This window comes from Protobothrops mucrosquamatus, unplaced genomic scaffold, assembly GCF_001527695.2.
Source record: "Protobothrops mucrosquamatus isolate PMUCROS unplaced genomic scaffold, P.Mucros_1.0 scaffold317, whole genome shotgun sequence".
NCBI classification, from domain to species: Eukaryota; Metazoa; Chordata; class Lepidosauria; order Squamata; family Viperidae; genus Protobothrops; species Protobothrops mucrosquamatus.
In genome coordinates this window covers 419,332-438,047 of record NW_015386656.1, presented here as the reverse complement: position 1 = coordinate 438,047, position 18,716 = coordinate 419,332, and the positions used below count along the sequence as shown (strand labels likewise).

The following is an 18,716-nucleotide window of genomic DNA, read 5'->3' as shown; positions in this document are numbered from 1 at the left end:
CTTTTTAGAAAAGAAAGCAACTCAAACGTTTTAGTTCAACATAAATTAAAATGTGGCAATGAATGTGACCATACTGCATATTAAAGAAAATACAACTTTGCATTGTGAAATGAAATGCAGACTCCCGTGAGGGATGTAGTGGGTTGCCAGAATAACCAGACTAACCAGGAAGAACTCCAGCCAGGTCAATGGTTGGACAAGAGGTATCTCAGTGACCACAAGGAATGGGACTGTAGAAAGCATCTCAGAAGGGATCCACCCTAATTTTCTGGAAAATAGCCAAGGTAGGGGACAAGTGTTTTCAGACCTGCAACATTCTATTACTGAAACCTTCCGATAAAGATGATGTTAGTACACATGGTTTTGGGTTTCTATTTGGATTACCTCGAAGGGCTAACATCAGCTCTTGAAGGAAATGCAATATATAAATCTGAGAAATAAATTATAATAAAATAAACTTGCTAAGTGCCCCCCCACATGCAAAGAATGCTGCATGTCAAGTAGTATTTTTACCCAGAAATTCACATCTTTCATAAAGCATTTGTTTTGTTTATTGTTTTTCTTTAATGTAGCCAGGTTTTTTTGCATAATTTTCCAGTAAGTATCATATAAGCTGTAAGAAGAGTAAGCAATTGATTCTAGATTGCTATGTAATCTTTTTAATGCTGCAGTCTATGCAGTAACTGCACAATAAATACATGAATAAGTAAATGCAATCACTTTGAATGCAGCTATGAATAAAATAAAAAATAAACATTTTTGGAACGGTCCTTACAATTGGCATGCCAAAAAAAATCATCTTTTACAAAATATTTCACAGGATCATCCATTTTCCAGATGTCCTGGGACTATAATTTTTAGAATTTCAACCAGTACGTTGGGTGGGAATTCTGGAAGTTGTGCTTTCAGCACATCTGGAAATGCCCAGCTGAGTAATTACCACCCCAAACACACATCATCCCAGTAATATAATAATCTTGAGGATAATCAGAACTGACATTGGTATCTTGATTTTTGGGATAACTTTCAGGTTTCCAGAAGTCTGGCAGGATTTGTCACTGCTATTATTGGATCCCCTCTTTGGTTACTTGTTTTAATTGTCTGGGACTCAAGGAGCACTTCCAGTTGGATCTAGCTGCTGTTGTATTTTATCCAACACTTCCTCTTTCTTGGGGTGGATGGGAAATGAGAACTGTCTATCCAGCCCCATTTGTGTTTGGGGCACTGCTACTTCTAGCCATCAGTCACAGGGAGCCTTCTGGGATCTACCGAATAAGAATTGTGGCTCAAAGAGGCCACTTTTCTGAGAAGCCTTCAGATTTATAAACTGGAAATCTTAGTAACGTATGTCTTTATGTAAAGCCTCAGCACACAAAAAGTCATAGCTGAATAATAAATAGTGCTTTTCCCAAGTTATTTATAATACTGCCTTTCAAATTAGGATGCTCTTTTCCCACAGATGATATATTTTGCCACAAGGGAGCATGCCATATTACAGAAATAAATGTAAAATGTGAATGCTGGTATTTCAGTACCCAGAATTACCCTGCTTTGTTCCTACTTGTTATTGGTATAAAAGACTATCTAGAAAAGCCCTGAGAAAATGTTTAAGTTTCCCATATTCCTATGGCACTGGCTGATAGAACTGATGCTAAACTTGTGGAAAACACTTCAGAGAGATTTATTCACTGTGTGATTTGATTTTTAAAACAACATTGCCCAAAGTGAGGTCAATAACACTCTGCATATTAGCTCATAAACTTTCATCTTTGCTATGTAGCTCTTGAAAACATACTCTCTCTTAATATAAATGTTCATGAAACTACATTCACAGAGATCAGCACAATTGCATAAAACCTCTAACCACAACCAAACTCAAGTAACTCAAGTGGAATTATTGTTGGATTTGAGGCATTCCTTTGGTTTTTGACACATTTTTTTCCTTGATTTTCACATGGCCTATTTCACAGCCTTTGTTTAAGATTCTGCTTTTCAAGAGCACTTAAAGTCCCCAACAGCTGAACAGGACGGAAGAGAAACTTCCTATGAAAAGAAAAGCTACTTTTCATGTTGAAAAGTGGCTATTTAAGAGTAGCCTTACCCAATGTAATACTTCCTTGTTGCTTGCAATTACAGTTTCCAGAATTCCCAGGAGTCATAGCACCAGTATAGGCCTATGAAAACTTACTGACAAAGACAATTTTAAACTATCAAAAATTTAGCATGTGGGACAACAATTGATCTTGCAAGCCAAAAGATTTGTGGTCAGAATGTGAACTGGCATTACCTACCAGTTTTTTTGTAACATATGTGCCCATAGTTTAAATTCAAGGTTGAAATCCCTGTCCTGTTTTTCACCTCTCGCTCAAGCTAAATGCTGAGCTTTCATCTTTTTTTTCTCCCCAGAGCAAGCATGTTTATGAGGGCTTAGTACAAATACCTTACTCGCATCAGAGGTTAAGTTAGGGACTTCACGAAGAAGTAACAATGCAAATGCATTAAATATTTTCTTCCCACAAATGTCGGCAGAACAGCTGTGGTTTAATTATAGTCTCCAAGTTTTGTGTGCTTACTGTATATATGTGTACGGTTTTAAAAAAAGCCACAGAACCCCATTCAGACACCTGGATATTTGCCCAAACTTTATCTCTCCCAGGGAAAGCTAAGATGAAAGCTAGACATCCTTCACAATAGTTTCTTCTTCCCATGAGACTTCAAAAGATTTGCTCCTGTCTAGTCTAGGTCTTGTTCTTATCTATGATAGCTTGACAAGCTTTCAACTCACAAGACACCCTATTCAGCCACAACTGGGGGTTTTAGAAGAAGCAAAAAGAAAAAGAAAATCAGATACACAGTGTTGATCTCTTCGTCTCAAATATCAAGTTGCATTTAGAAATTTGGGTAGACGTAATGTAGTGTACACTAGTATTAAGCTTATTATTGTATTTATATAAAATTGAATCATGACACATGCAGGACAAGTTTAAATAATCCTGTTACAAAGAAGTCTATTTTCTATGAGTGAAAATAATAATCTGTAGCAATGGAATAATAAGGAAGTAGCACTTCAATAAATTGTTCTAATATTGTAAAACTCTTCTGTTTGGGACAGTCCTCTGTTGCCTTTACTGCTTCATTTTCTCTTTTCTGCCTAGCCACCAGTTTGCAGTTTATAGCCCTTAACCATGTTCAATATGCAATGAGTCACTCCCTCTTTTTTTAGAAAAAATCTTTTAAACTTTTGGATTCCCTAAGTCCAGTATCTCCCTTTAGGAGTGGGCTTTTTCTCTTAAAAAAAAAGGCAAACCCATAGAGAATTGAGATTCCTATTTGATACACTACATTTGTATTCATATATAATACATTTTTTAAATTACAGTTTAAATTGTTTCTACTTTTAATTTTTATAATCTGAGATGCTTCTTTGATATATTTTACATTTGTATTTGCCTCATCTTCCATCATCCATGCTGTATTATTTGCCCTAAACGTCCTATGCAGTACATTAAAACTTAGTTAAGTAAATTTATTTGCCCATGGACTAATATTCACAATCAGTAATTATATAAAGCAGCAATTTCCAACCTTTGGGGCATCAGGAACCAGTTTCATGGAAGATACTTTTTTCACAGCCTGGGAGAGGGGGATAATTTTGGTTTTACTCACTTGCCTGCCACTCAACTCCAGCTGTGTGGCCCAGTTCCTAAAGGCCACAGAATGGTACCAGTCTGTGGGTCAGGGGTTGGGGACCCCTGATATAAAGCATTCTGTTCTACTGTTCCTAACTTTCTACTCTGAATCCACAATGACACTGGATGTTGTATTTACACTTTCCATCTTCTTTCTCCACAAGTGCAATGGATAGGAAGATTTTTAGAAATTGCCTAGAGGTTACTACCTAACAAATTTGCAGACCGTGAGAATTTACAGTTAAAGCTTATATTCTAGGACATTATATTCTTGAACAGCTAAAAAAATGAAGAGCCTACTGTATATAGCAGCGGCTCCCAACTATTTCTATACCCCGCACCCCTAGAACGTTTCTTTCTTTTTTTCTACAAATTTTATTGATTTTCTAATACAACATTCATATATTTGAAAAGCAACGTGGCGGCTGGGTTATAATAATTCAATTACATACAGATATCATTAGTACAGATTTCAAACTACTACCATAAACATTTCCTCTCTCTTTCCCTTAATAAATACTGTTCATATGTAAATTAACACAATTCTTATTCTATCAATCACGTAAAACATAGCTTTCTTACATATATCAATAGTTTTAGTTTGTATGTATTCTAATTATTTTAATATACAATCTTTTAGACAATCAATGACCTGATAAATTTTTCCATTTTTAATTTCCACTAATATTTAAATTTAACGTTTGATATTTATCATTCCCAGGATTTTAAGTAGTCCCAATTCCTCTATCACCATTCCTCACAAAATCTAATATTCAGAATACACATCTCATCAATTTAACTTTTCGCCTTCTATATCAACAAATTAATAATACAATATGATATTTTTATTTTCTGCTACTTTTCGAATTTCTTAAATTAGTGATCAAAATTTATTTTTCTTTCAATATTTCATATTTCCTCTCTCTTCCTCTTTGTATCTGCTATCTCATGTCTGAATTATTAATTTTTGTTTTTAACGTTCCATATAGACATGTTTATTACTTTCATCAATATTTTTAGCTTATCTATATCCTATTCATCTTTACATGACCTTTATACACAAATTTCTTTCTTTATACACAAATCAATATTCAAATTTAGCTATTAGTATTTATGCTACTAAATTTTAATGGCCAAAAGCTTTCCTTTATCTCAGTTCATAGCAATATCTTATATTCAACATACATGTCTTATCTATTTAAATATATTCTATTTTAAATTTTCATAAGACGGTAGAAACTCCATTCTTCTTCAGTCTTATTTTAGCTTTTTTTTCTTTGCCAAGTCATCTTCCATGTCCTTATTTTTGGGTCATCTAACTAATCTTCTTGTATTGTCCTAGATGTTATTTGGCGTTGACAAAACCATACGGTCACCATTTTTTTGAGAGGGCTAGTAGATCTGGCAGATCGTCTCTTTATTTTTCCATATTGATGTGGTTGTTCTGAATTGTTTATCTTCTCTTCCAACTGTTCTTTTTCTGGAACCTCCAATTCCTTCTGATTTATATAGGAAACCTTTTCCTTTTTCCATGTTATTGGTATCTTTTCTGGATTTTCAAATGTCAGTATTTGTTGAGCAGTTAATTTTTCTGGCATGGTATTTAAATGTTCCACTTTTTCTATCGTATTTTGTATAGATGGTTCTTTAGTTGTGGTCAAAGTTTGAGCTTTCATATCCGGGCTCTCTTTTTGTTCTTTTCTGTAGCCTCTTAATTCTTCATCGGCTGTGATAAGAGTTTGAATAATTGTTTTCAATATTAAAAAAATTTGTTGATCTTTATCCATAAGGAAATTCTGTTCCTGATCTTCCATATTGGTATTTTAGACTAGAGGCTTTACAATTAAGAAATCCAAAAGAAAGAAAATGTTTTTTTGTTTTGTTTTTTTTTCTGAATAAGAAGCACCATAAAGCTTTTCACAGCTATTATTTCAAAACTTTCAAGGTTACATATGTCTTATCTGCTTTCTGGGCTGTCAGCCAAGCCCTTGAAGAATAACAGATTGAGATACCAAGTTTGACCACAGGGTGTCACCTCTACATTTTAAAGTTTCCCTTTGAGTCCCAGATTTTTTAAAAATGTTTTCAGTTTTTCTTCTTGTTTATAAGGAAAAACCCAGATTTTCAACAAAGAGATAGTAAAAAATAAAGAGTAAAAAATCTTTTAATCCGCAAGTTTAATCCGCAAGAAAATAAAATTCCAATTGGGATCCAGTTATTTTTTCAACGTTTTAGAGACTCTCCTGGGTAGTCGGTCGCCACTCTTTCTAGAGGGAGGGCTAAAGTCTCCCTTCCCTCACCACAGGGGGAAAAAGGCTTAGCAGCTTATGCAGGCACAAAAAGTAATTAGGGTGTAAAAGAGGTAAATCTCACCCAGTCTCTTCTGTGCTGCTTTAAAGTTGCCTGGTGAAAAGTGTGACTTTGGCTGTCTGCAGCCTAGGGATGAGCCATATTTCTATGGCAGTCCTTTCATCCACTGGTTTGGAGGGATCGCCAGCTCCAGTGGGAGAGTTGCTGCTCTCCCGCGATCCAGCGAGAGACTCTCCTTGCTGGTCGCCTCTTCGGGATGACTTTTGGCCCTTTTCAAGGCCCCCCCAGTGATCCGAAACTGAATGGGGGAGAGACAGCAAGTTTCCCAGCGGTCCATGGCAGCTGCGTGGCAAACCGGAAGTCTCACCCCTAGAATGTTTCTGATATATTCTCGCACCCCTTACAAAAGTTATATAACGGCAATGAATTATGCACATACACTATAATTTTGAAAACCCAAGTTTTCGCACCCCTGGAATATTGTCTCGCATCTCCAGAGGGTCCGAGCACTCCCAGTTGGGAAACACTGCAGTATGGTTTGATGAGATTTAAATAGTTTTTTCCTTGAATCAGAATAGCTATATTAATAATTTGGTATTTGGTATATACAGTATTTCAGCAAAGCTCTTCCATTATGTCATTCCCATACATGGGAGCTGTTAATGCAAAGGACAGAAAGAAGAGAGCCATTTTATATACTAAATGACATACTAGCTAATGTAAATTATATATTTGTCTTAAGTGTAGAAACTGCTCTGAGCGTTTCTGCTGCTTCTGTTGTACAATAACTTCCATTGTCACTCACTTTCCTGGGTCAAGTAAAAGTTCAATATCCTAACAATGTATACATGAAATCATATTCTTTTATTTTTATTCTATTTCACTCAAGAACCATAATTCCTAATATTCAGCAGCCATGAGAGAGTGTCAAACTGGTGACCCATGGGCCGGATGCGTTACACACAGGCCACGCCCACCACAGCTCCCACAGCAAAGGCAAAAAACATTGTGATATGTCATGATGCATTAATAGAGGGTAATAGAGTAATCAAGATCACATGAAGTTCTAGTACTGTTTTACAAAGCTTAGTAAATCACACTTGGAATACTGCATCCAGTTCTGATCACCACAATATAAAAAAGATGTTGAAATTCTGGAAGAGTGCAGAGAAGGGCAACAAAAATGATTAGGGGCTAGAGGCTAAAACATACAAAGAATGATTGCAGGAATTGGGTATAACTAATTTAATGAAAAGAAGGATTGGGGGAGACATAATAACAGTGTTCCAATATTTGAGGGGCTCTTACAAAGACGAGGAGGTCAAACTATTTTCCAAAGCATCAAAAGGCAAGATGAGAAACGATGGATGTAAATTAACCAAGGAGAGAAGCAATTATAACTAAGAAGAAATTTCCCAACAATGAGTGAACTCAACTAATGCAGGGGTGTCAAACTGCTGGCCCGCAGCCTGGTTGCATCATGCAGAGGCCGTGCTCCAGCAATGCGAAAAAAGTCACGATACGTCGCGACACATCACGTGACGCAGCCCAGTTTGACACCTGTGAACTAATGGAACAACTTGCCTTCAGAAGTTGTAGGTGCTCCATCACTGAAGGCTTTCAAAAAGAGACTGGACAATCATTTATCTGAAATGATACAGGGTCTCCTGCTTGAGCAGGCAGTTGGATTAGAAGACCTCCAAAATCCATTCCAACTCTGTTTTATGTTCTCCCACAGTACAGCATTTCACAAACACACACACACACACACACAGAGACAATCAAACTTGGTTTTTAAAAGGCAGATTTTTGACTACAATCAAGAGATGCATGGGCAATCCTTGTAACCATTTGTCAGCAATGAATTTCAAGACAAACTAATTGTTACAAGTAAGCATAAAGCAGAGCATAGGTACCGTTTTTATCTTATTCTGACAACATTCAAGGACAGTTTTAGGGTGTGTGCTCTTGTAAGTATGCTACTAACAATTTCTGTTTTGAAGAGATTATAGGCATAGTCAAAACATTGCCTTGCCACAGACAGTGCCCTTTACTTTTTAGATTTGTGAACCACAACATCTATACAAAGATAAAATTCATAACCTCTGCTACTGGCTTTCATGTATTTTGTTCCAGCCTTAGCATATTTCATTCATCTTTAGTCTGTCCTGATCTTACATTTTCTTCTGATGTAAGGTTTTGAGGTTATCTTTTCTGAAATTACCTATACTGCCACTCTCAAAAAGTTCAGGGATTGTGAATTTTCATTAGTAATTCCCATCTCACTAATGTTTCTCTAGCCTAAGTTGTGGTTGTACTTAAAACCTTATTGGGTTTCAAGTGTGGTCTTAAATCTCAAGGACATGGGCAAAATCATTGGTTGCTATCTGGTCATATGAAAATAACCACATATTTATTTTTTTACTTTGAATCCTATCTTCATTATTTAAAGCAGATGCAGAACATGCAATTGCCCGTCTTGCAGTAGCTAATTTTGAAGGCAAGGTGGTCTAAAGCCCCCAACCCACATACACAACAGAACAAAACAGAAATGAAAAGGACTACTGCATGCATTGTATAATTTTACAATGTATAATGGATCTTCTCAACCCTTATAGACTAGGACAAAGTGAACTTATGTGTAAGATAACACTCCTCTCCCCTTCTCCCTAGGAACAAGTCCACTATTTACAGCTCTACATAGACTTGGAGTTCCTGCTAAAGCAGTGGGTAGTAACTATGCTAGAGAGGTTACTCAGATCTGGTGCTGTATCAACTGCATGCTTATTTGGATTGTGAAGTCCCAACTACAATGACTCACACTCTTGCCACCTCAAACTTACATTACTGCAACACTCTACATGAGGCTACCTTTGAAAAAAGAAGTCTGAAACCTCAATTGGTCCAAACTGCAGTCAATGATGTGCTAACTAGTGGTAGAGATTTTGTTATTCTACTGTCTGCCAATTAACTTCCAGGACTAATTCATTGTGCTGATTGTCACATTGTGCTTTAAGGTCCCACATAGCTTGGCTCCTGAGGTGTTATTAATGTTCACTGGTTTAACAGTATGTCTTCTCTGCATTTGCCCCTATGCTCTGGAATATTTGCATACCAAAAAATATAATGCTCTAAACTTACTCACTTTTTGCACATTGCTTGAGACCAGCCTGTTTCACTCAGGGTTTGAAACTTAATGGAATATGGGCTATGTTATGGATAAAGTTATTTGCTCATTTTTTTGTTTGAATCTTTTTCTATTTTGTAAACTGCCTTGATTCCTATGGAAACGGGAGGTATATGAAAGAATGTAGTAAATAACTTCAACATTTGCTTCATCCAAGAATAAAAGCTTGACGCTGTTTGATCTGTATAGTAAGTTATGTTTCCTTTACATTGAGAATGATATTCCATGTATATTCAAATATATTTTTTATTTCAAATATAATTAAAATTCTATTGTTTGATAATGAAAGCTACTCATCTTTCATGAGTGAAAATTGCTAAAATGATGTTTCTAGCAAAATACTGCCTAAAATAGATAACTGAATTTACATGGTTTTGCATTGTGTATATCATTAATTATAGTAGTTGTCTGACTGAGCAATTGACATATGTCAAAGAAGGCATGTATTGCTGACATCATCAAATTCTAGGTCCTGTGTGAAATGACATTTTGATTTGTTTTATAGCTTCTCAAACGAAGACACACTTTCAGTTACAAATATCAAAACAAATATCCAGCTGCTCCAATATTTTAAGGGTTATGTTGCCTACTGTTAACGAGCAGTGAAGCTCACCAGATGGTTGACTAATTTACATCCCTATTTACTGGTTTCATGCCAAAGCATAAAAAAAACAACCAAAGGGGAAAAAAAGAAAATGCCAGGGTGATTTTTTTTAAAAAAAGTTTATGTGATTCAAATTATTTTTAAAACAGCTTACGTGCTAATAATCCTCTGAACACTTGGTCACATTTTTCAGGTTCATGTATCAAACTACAAATTCTACGAGCAGCATATAAAGCGGTCCTAAAAACAACAGCATACAAAACCTGACAGGATTTTTCAGGGCTTTTTTTCTCATAGAATGCCCAGAATGGAGTTCCCGCACCTTTTTTGGACGGAACCTTGTAGGGTAGGCAAGGCGGGTTGTATGACATGCGTGAGTTCCGGCGCCTTTTTTTTTTTTTTTTTTAGAAAAAAAGCACTGGGATTTTTCAAAGAGACCAAATCTGTTGGGTTCAATCTTCTATGATTAAATGCAATAGCAACCTTCACAGGAGAATATATCCTGCATGATCAAGGTTTATATTCATGGGGAGATGTATAATCATGTACATTTTGCCTATAAATCTTCAGAAAAATTAGACGTTGTAAGAAGAGAGCCACAGCAGATGTTTCTTATAAATGTCTGTACATTTTTTTTAACATATGAAGAGAAAAGAGATGGAAGGGCTTTTTTCATGTCCCTATTAATGTGCTTTCCTCCTATCCATAAATTGGGAGAAAAATATATCAATTTAAAATGCGGTGCCCTCACAAATTATCTTACCACACCTCCGCAGTGCTACCCTTAGATAGTTTCAAGACAGTAATTTCAAGTAGCAAGTGGAGAATTCCTGCTATCTTTTCCTGTCCCACCCAGTTGGAGAACCATAACAAATTGCTGTGCTGAATCTGTGATAGGGCTGGACTGAGGCTTCAAGCCTTGTTTTTAAAATAAAAGTTAAAATTAATAATGTTTAAATATCATCATCATCGTGAAGTACAAATGACTAGGCTCAAATTATCCTACTTTGTGGTACATTATGTGAAGACATAGCTCTCTGGAAAGGCTCCAGTGCTGGGAAAGGTGGAAGGAAAGAGAAGAGGAGGAAACAGCAAGGTGAATGGACTCTGTTATAGAGATGATGGCTGCACCACTGAAAGACCAAATTAGGGACAGATTATTTGTCTATAAAGTTACTAAGAGTCAACACTGACTTAATTTTTTATTATGTACTGTGTGCTTGTTCTGATGGGACTGCTGATTTCCTGGGAGTCCTAGTGAACTATGAAATTATTACTGTAAGTTTGAATCAGTACATTTCTTTTACAGAAATAGAAGACACTCATGTCAACCAACCCTCCTCAGAACTTTCTGGGCAATGAGAAGAGTGATTTGAAATACAAAGCACTCAAGCTTTGTACAAAACACTGGGCGCTATCTAACAAAATGAAATTCAATGGTGAAAAAAGTAAGGTTCTATATTTAGGCAAGAAAAACCAAATGTACAGGGGGTACATTTGCTCAATAGTAGTAACTGTGAGAGGGATCTCGAAGTCCTAGTGGACAATCACTTAAATATTAGTCAGCAGTGTGCTGCAGCTGCCAAAAAAGCCAACACAGTGCTAGGCTGCATTAACAGAGGGATAGAATCAAGATCACGTGAAGTATTAATACCATTTTACAATGCTTTGCTAAGGCCACACTTGGAATACTGCATCCAGTTTTGGTCACCATGATGTAAAAAAGATGTTGAGACTCTAGAAAGAGTACAGAGAAGAGCAACAAATATGATTAGGGGACTGGAGGCTAAAACATATAAGGAACGGATGCTGGAATTGGGTATGTTTAGTTTAACGAAGAGAAGGACGAAGGGGGACATGATAGCAGTGTTCCAATATCTCAGGGGCTGCCACAAAGAAGAGGGAGTCAAGCTATTTTCCAAAGCGCCTAAAGGCAGGACAAGAAGCAACAGATGGAAACTAATCAAGGAGAGAAGCAACCTAGAACTAAGGAGAAACTTCCTGACAGTTAGAACAATTAGCCAGTGGAACAATCTGCCTCCAGAAGCGGTGAGTGCTCCAACACTGGAAGTTTTTAAGAAGAGACTGGACAGCCATTTGTCCGAAATGGTATAGGGTTTCCTGCCTGAGCAGGGGGGTTGGACTTGATGACCTCCAAGGTCCCTTCCAACTTTATTATTATTATTATTATTATTATTATTATTATTATTATTATTATTATTATTATTATTATTATTATTATTATTATTACTATTACTATTACTATTACTATTACTATTACTATTACTATTACTATTATTATATAAGCTTGAGACAGAACCTCTGAATATTTCTGTTTTATCTGTGTCCAATTTTCTAGGGGAATACAGTTTTTTTCCCCTCTCATGCACCATTTTACATGTGTGTGTATGTGTGTGCGCGTTTACCATCTCTCCAGCACATGTGTCACATATACATTATATGCTGTATATACACAAACAAAGATCAAATAGCAGATAATTGATCTACTATTCTATGAGTTGATATTCCAGTATAAGAATGGAATATAGTCTCACAGGTAAAACACCTGATGTCTGGCAATCAGTTGGAGTAGGAGCATTCCCACAGCAGATCTGCATGGCCAGCTAAAGCTAAACAGATCATTGTCCTTGATTGTGTCATCTCAAGTTCATCCCTGAGGTGTCCTTGATTGTCAGCTTGGGAAGTTTTGTCTTGGGAGAAGATAGAAAATACCACTTCCAAACTACTATAGAACTGAAGACCATTGAAGGTTGCCTCAGTAACAGGCTAGTTATGAGATGAAGGTAGCATACAGACATAACCTTAAAAATGATTAATAAAATACCTTTCAGCCACAAGAGATAGCATGAGAATAAGCTATAAATCCAGTCGATATTGGATTTATATTCATTATTATATTTTTGCTGAAAGGCTAGCCTACTGGCAAGCTCTGTGACACAACCATAAAAATCCATAAGTAGAACACAATCGTAATTCACTAATTAGAATACTTAATTTATAAAAAACAATGATAATTTCTAGATGTTTCTAGTGCCCTAAAATGGCCACAGAATGTGAGATGGGAATGTTACAGTCTCTACAACCCTATATTTTATCTTTTATCTTTGTTGTTAGAGTATTTTGTGGAATTTTTAAGGAGGCTAATGCCTTTATTTTCTCTACATCAAACCTCTGCTTCTAACTGGGAGAGGCATACTGTGACAAAATGCATTTTCATATGCAGTACTCCATGACAGAAAACAACGACATGAATTTGAACACGGCTAGAACTTGTGTTGTTTCTGTAGCCATAAGCAACAAATTTCATGTACAAACGCAAAAGAACAAAACATTTGTTCTCTGTGCAGATACTGCTATGTATATTTAAAAAAAATAAAACCTGCAGAATGATTTTGACTTCTTAGGGCTTTTTAAAAGATGAACATATCATGTGAAAGACACTACTTATGAACCACTTCCAAATTAAACCAAGGATGTGTACAAAACAACCCATCACTGCACTGTATCCTTTTTTTTGTTTTCTTTTCTTTTGTTTTCTTAAAAACTTATAGGGATGACATTGCTAATATTATAAGTAGATTATTGGAAGTATAATTATCTCTAGGATGTGGTAATTTTTTAAGATAAATGGTTGTCCAATCTCTTTCTTCTACAGTATACCATTTACTGAAATGGTAAAAGTGTTTCTACCTGAGCAGGGGGTTGGACTAGAAGACCTCCAAGGTCCCTTCAATTTATATTATTCTGTTATTCTGTTAAATACTTTAGCTCTAGAAAGCTAACATCAACCAAACACTTTTTAGGTCAAATAATACTTTCAATATTCCTAGTGATTGGTCCTTCTAAGTCTATTTATAATTATTTAGAATTCCAGATGAACTAGTGCTGATTATTTCAATTATATTATGTCCTTTACCTAGCTCACCCTAAACATTATATTACAGTAATAATGAATTCCTATAGAGAAAGAGTTTCCTTTCATCAAAATTTCTGATTAACTTTTTATGAGTACAGAAGAATAAGGTAGTACAGCACAAACAGACCAATTATTTACCTTAGATCTGAAGGAATACAAGTATCTACTAAATAACCCAGTTTACTAATAAGAATGTTTAACTTCTTTATAGATTGGACATATACTTTTTAAAAAACTTTCTGTGTAGATAGAAGCTTTCCAATTGCCACTGCAGCTAGTTCCTAGAAGAGATATTGTCAGAAGGATATCCTGTGTACCTTTGCTTGCCTTCAGTTCACTAATAATTGACCCCAAAGTGCAGGCATATGCACACAGCTTTAATCCCCAACTGAATATCTGAATCAGGGGAAAATCTGGAATTACTTGTAAGGTATTTTGGTTTCTAATGCAGCTGTTACAAGTGTTGTATTTGGCAAGGGAACAAAAAAAAAAGGCGCTGCATACCAATTTCGTGAGCCACTGTAAAAGCCGCATGGAGGCCGTCATCTTCAATCACTGCACAGCTGCGCTCAGGAGAGCATATGGTTCCAACGTCAGCCATTCCCAGAGTATCACATGAATGATGCCCACATAAATCCTACAAGGAAGGGAAGGGAAAGAAAGCATTTGAAGCAGTTTGCACCCACAGGGTCTGATAGTTTTGAACTGCAGTCTGATTACCAACAGTAAGGCCAAATAAGGATTATAGCCAAGATAAGGACAAAGACATCAATAGCTATGTTTTGGAGCATCCTGTCAAAAAATGGTGCCCTGCAAATGTGTTGTGACTGCAATTCCTAGCTAGGAATCCTAACAAGAAGTCAAGAGAAATTATATTTCAATGGTCTAGACAGCACTAGGCTGGGGGAATCTGTCTTTGGGCTTTTCCTTCAAGGACCACAAAATCCTAACTGCTGGTCGCCAAAATCAAATTGAAACTGTTCATTTATCGCAAAGAGTAATGCCACGTCTTGAATTACTGTAGTTGCCTTCATTTATACAATTATTATTTTAAGAAATCAATGCTCTACTAAACTGTAGCATTTGCAATGGTGTATTGGAGGGAAGACTAATTTCTGTGTATGCAATTCTAGACCAGGAACGGTATTACAATGTATTTGTGGTGCAATGATGATTGCTGATGAAGGTCAGTACTGATCACCTTATACACTGTAATCCTTCCTGAGCCTTTTCTATAGATAATCTCCAACTTGAGCCCTACATTTACAGAATATAAAAGAAATGTTTTTGTTGGGACATTTCCCTTCTTTTCTTCTAACGTCTTCTAACTCGCTAATCTCAGGTCTGGTAAGGTGAATGACATCATTGTGTTTAATGATTATTACAGCTGGAAGGCCTAAGTTCAGTATGATTTAGAAACATGATTGGAATACAGTCACTGAACTCACTTTAGTGTCAACTTACATGATAAGGAGCTGATGAGATAACTAAATCATTAAGATTACTGGAAGATGAAGGTGTGCCTCTGAATCAGTCTTAAATCCTGGTGATTGCATGAATGAACCTCTGTAGTTGCTTTTTTCCTAGGCCTGAAAGAGTATGATTGGCCCAATCACTTAGCTGGCTTCATGCCTAACTCAGGCTTCTCAGTCTCCTGGCTTCTAGCTTGGTACCTTAACCACTCCACCAATTTCCATATAAACAATTTCCATATAATAATAAAATAGGAGAAAAAGGAGAATACAATTGTCTCTGGTGAAGAAGGCATAAATTATGCATATATTCAGAAAGCAAGTTGAGCATTTATCTGCAGTGATTCTATCATATTTTAATTTTATATTAAATCATGTCTTTTTTTCCTTCCCATAGGGAAATTTAGCAATTATAAGTAAAAATGCAATAAATGGACACTAAATGGCAATTCGGAACATGTAATGTTATTATGACGTTAGGAGCTATTATGCAATGCTTAATTGTGTTATTTGTGAGTTCCACAAAAGTAAGGACTAATTATTTGTGAATGGTTAAATCATAGTGTAGGAGTGTTTAACTGTGCTAGAAATATGAATATATATGAAATTTATTGAAATTTCCTAATCTGCAGGGATATACTGTAGTGTTTGCTGTCTAGTACTCCTGGAGATATGAAAAGTCTGTTTGGGCTGGGAGAGAATTTGTTTCATCAAATATATTATAAAGCAATTGCATTTTGTGGACATCTGTGTTAGCAAAACTGTTCTTTATATTTTTGCTGCTTCAAAGTGAGCATCTTTTAATGAAACATACTTGTTGGCTTCTGGGTATTTTTTTTTTTGACTGGCAGGGAAAAAAATGATCCCTGTTGATTTGATATTCTTGGCCAAGGAAACATTCTGGAAAGATGGCAGATGGGTAAAGCTTAGGTACTAAGAAGAGAGATGAACTCTTCCTGGCACAATTGATACTATGCAATTATTTAGCCAACATGAGAATTTCTTCTGCTACACACTTTCCCAAATGTGGATGCAAAAATGTAAATATATAAAATAACAATGAGCAAAGAAAAACATTAAAAGAAAAGCATTTTGAGTACTTGCAAAATTAACTCCATTTTAAAGATAAACGATAATAAAACTATGCATTCTTTATAATTAACTTTTCCACTGTATTTGTTTAACAGTCTTGTGAAGCAATATTGTAGTGCTATCTTGCTCTGACTTGTCTTTCAAAATAAGGATCTGGTAAAAATACAACTTAAGGACAACCTGCATCCCTGATTTTTATACTAAATAGATATATTAGATATCCTTATTACGGTAATTTAATGAATGTTTGAATGTTTGAAAAGGAAAATACGACTTATATAGGATCAATGATTCTTGCCTTCAGATGGCATACAAGAAAATATAATGTAAGAATAATTTATCCAAATTCTGTAATTCTCCCCATGAAAGATGAACTGGCAACCAGTACTTATTCTGAAACGGAAGTAAATAATTTTGATTCTCTTGTGATTACATGACAGGATGACAGGTAGGGGGAAGAGTGCACAGGCTTATCATGAGGTTAGGTTAATTCCTGACATGCTAAAACATGGCATTCCACAAGATCAAGATGCTGCAACTTGGACACATATGGATTAACTTAACTTGAATTTATCACCCATAGAAAAATGGAATACGTTAATCATAATACAAGCATTCATGATATTAGGAATTTATCAAATATACTTTTATCTTAAAGCATTAAGGAATATTAATGAGCACCTTAATATTCAGGTGGCCATCATTGAATGATGTTTAATTCAGGAATTGTTCAAAGTTAACAGTGGAATGACGGGGGCTTTTGACTGGCCTTTATTATTGTGGCAATTGCAGGATCTCTGCAATCATGTGATCATGATTCAAGGGCTTGGCAACTGGCTCACAATCATGATATTGCTGCTTCCCACAGTCATATGATCACCATCAATGACCTTAAATGCTAGCTTTGGACAGGCAAAGTGAATAGGAAACCTAGCAGGAAGTTGCAAATGGTGATCATATAATTGGGGGCACTGCCGTTACATGGAGTTCACCTAACAATGACACCTGCCACAGTGCCATCATAAGTTGGGGCAGTCACATGACATTGCATATTATGGCCATGTCACGTAGTGATGAGTTACCGGTTCCAATGATCATCAATAAGCAAGGACTAATTGTAGCCGCAAAATGCAAGTTTATCTTGCAAGTAGAGGATTATCATTTCCATGTTACATAAATAATTATTCCAATTAACTATGAACTGATCAAAACCTCATTATGAGTATTATGTTCACACTTCAAATTCAAATAAATTGGTGTGAGTTAAAAAAGAAAAAAGAGAAAAAAATATTAAATGCTAGAAACTAAATCTACGATGAAAGATTAAATTTGGTAAATTTACTCTTTTAAAAAAATGAGAAAAAATGAGATGCAACCTTGTTCTTTATCATTCAAACAGTGAATAATGTACTTGAAATTACATGAAATAATCTGGATGAAACTCATCCTAGAGTCCTGTAAAAGTTATAATGGAGGAGCAAATGCTCAAAGGCTGCTCACCATTCCTTATATGTTGAATTCTGCAGGGCTCCTACCATTCTGTGATACTGCTAATTATAGCAAGTGTATATTCCATACACAGTCTATGTAAGTAGGCATATACGTTTATACACTGTATATTGTATATGTATGTGTGTGTGTGTCTACTATACAATCTAGAACTTTAAGGTCACAGCTTTTTTGTGAGCAGAGCTTATTCTTTGTATTTCTACAGAAATACGTTATATGACTGTGCAAGATATTTCTTGCCCCCAAAGTGAATGGGAGAATGCCTCATTATTCACAGCAGAGGCTTGAGAGTCAATCTGCAGTATGTTCAAGAATGGGCTTATGACAGTAAATGGGGCAAAACTCTGATTAAAAGCAGCACCTGTGAAAACAGTTCAGATGCTCTCTAGGAATCATTCCAATCATGCCAATTCCATTCTTTATAGAATATGTGGTTAAGTAAGTGCCTTTTCAATAATGTTGTTTTTACAAGAAACCGGCCAGAAAATCTATCAGCAGGTTGCCTTACTTCTTCAAATCCTAGATTATCTTGTTTCATTCAAAGATTTCTTTTACTAATTTATCACTTCCATGAAAATTACATACACCAATAATGATATTATTAATATCCTGCACAGTAGTGATGCTTAGCCACCAATGTGTAACCTCTTAGTGAATTTTTATTTTACAAAATGAAGACAGAGACTTTGAGACTCTGTTTTTAAATTACTGTTATTCTATAGTTGTCCATATCTTTCCACAACTGCATTTGTTCAACTTCATTCAAGAAAGTTGTTAGATTTGGCATATTATATTGTTGAATTTAGGAAGCAGTCAATGTCTGACCTCTTTAGGAAAACTGGATAATCCATTTTCATTAAAATTAAATTTAATTACATCTGTTGTTGTTGTTTAAAAAAACCTCATGGTGCCCTGT

General features: G+C 35.7%; 1 protein-coding gene across 1 annotated transcript in view; it reads right to left on the bottom strand.

The window, feature by feature from the left end:
* Nucleotides 1-18,716, bottom strand: part of ADAMTS5 (ADAM metallopeptidase with thrombospondin type 1 motif 5) — a 43,816-nt gene that overhangs the window by 15,571 nt on the left and 9,529 nt on the right. Inside the window, exon 2 of the mRNA XM_015815138.1 lies at nucleotides 14,232-14,364. Coding sequence (XP_015670624.1) covers nucleotides 14,232-14,364 — 133 coding nt within the window. The remainder of the gene's footprint in view (nucleotides 1-14,231; nucleotides 14,365-18,716) is intronic.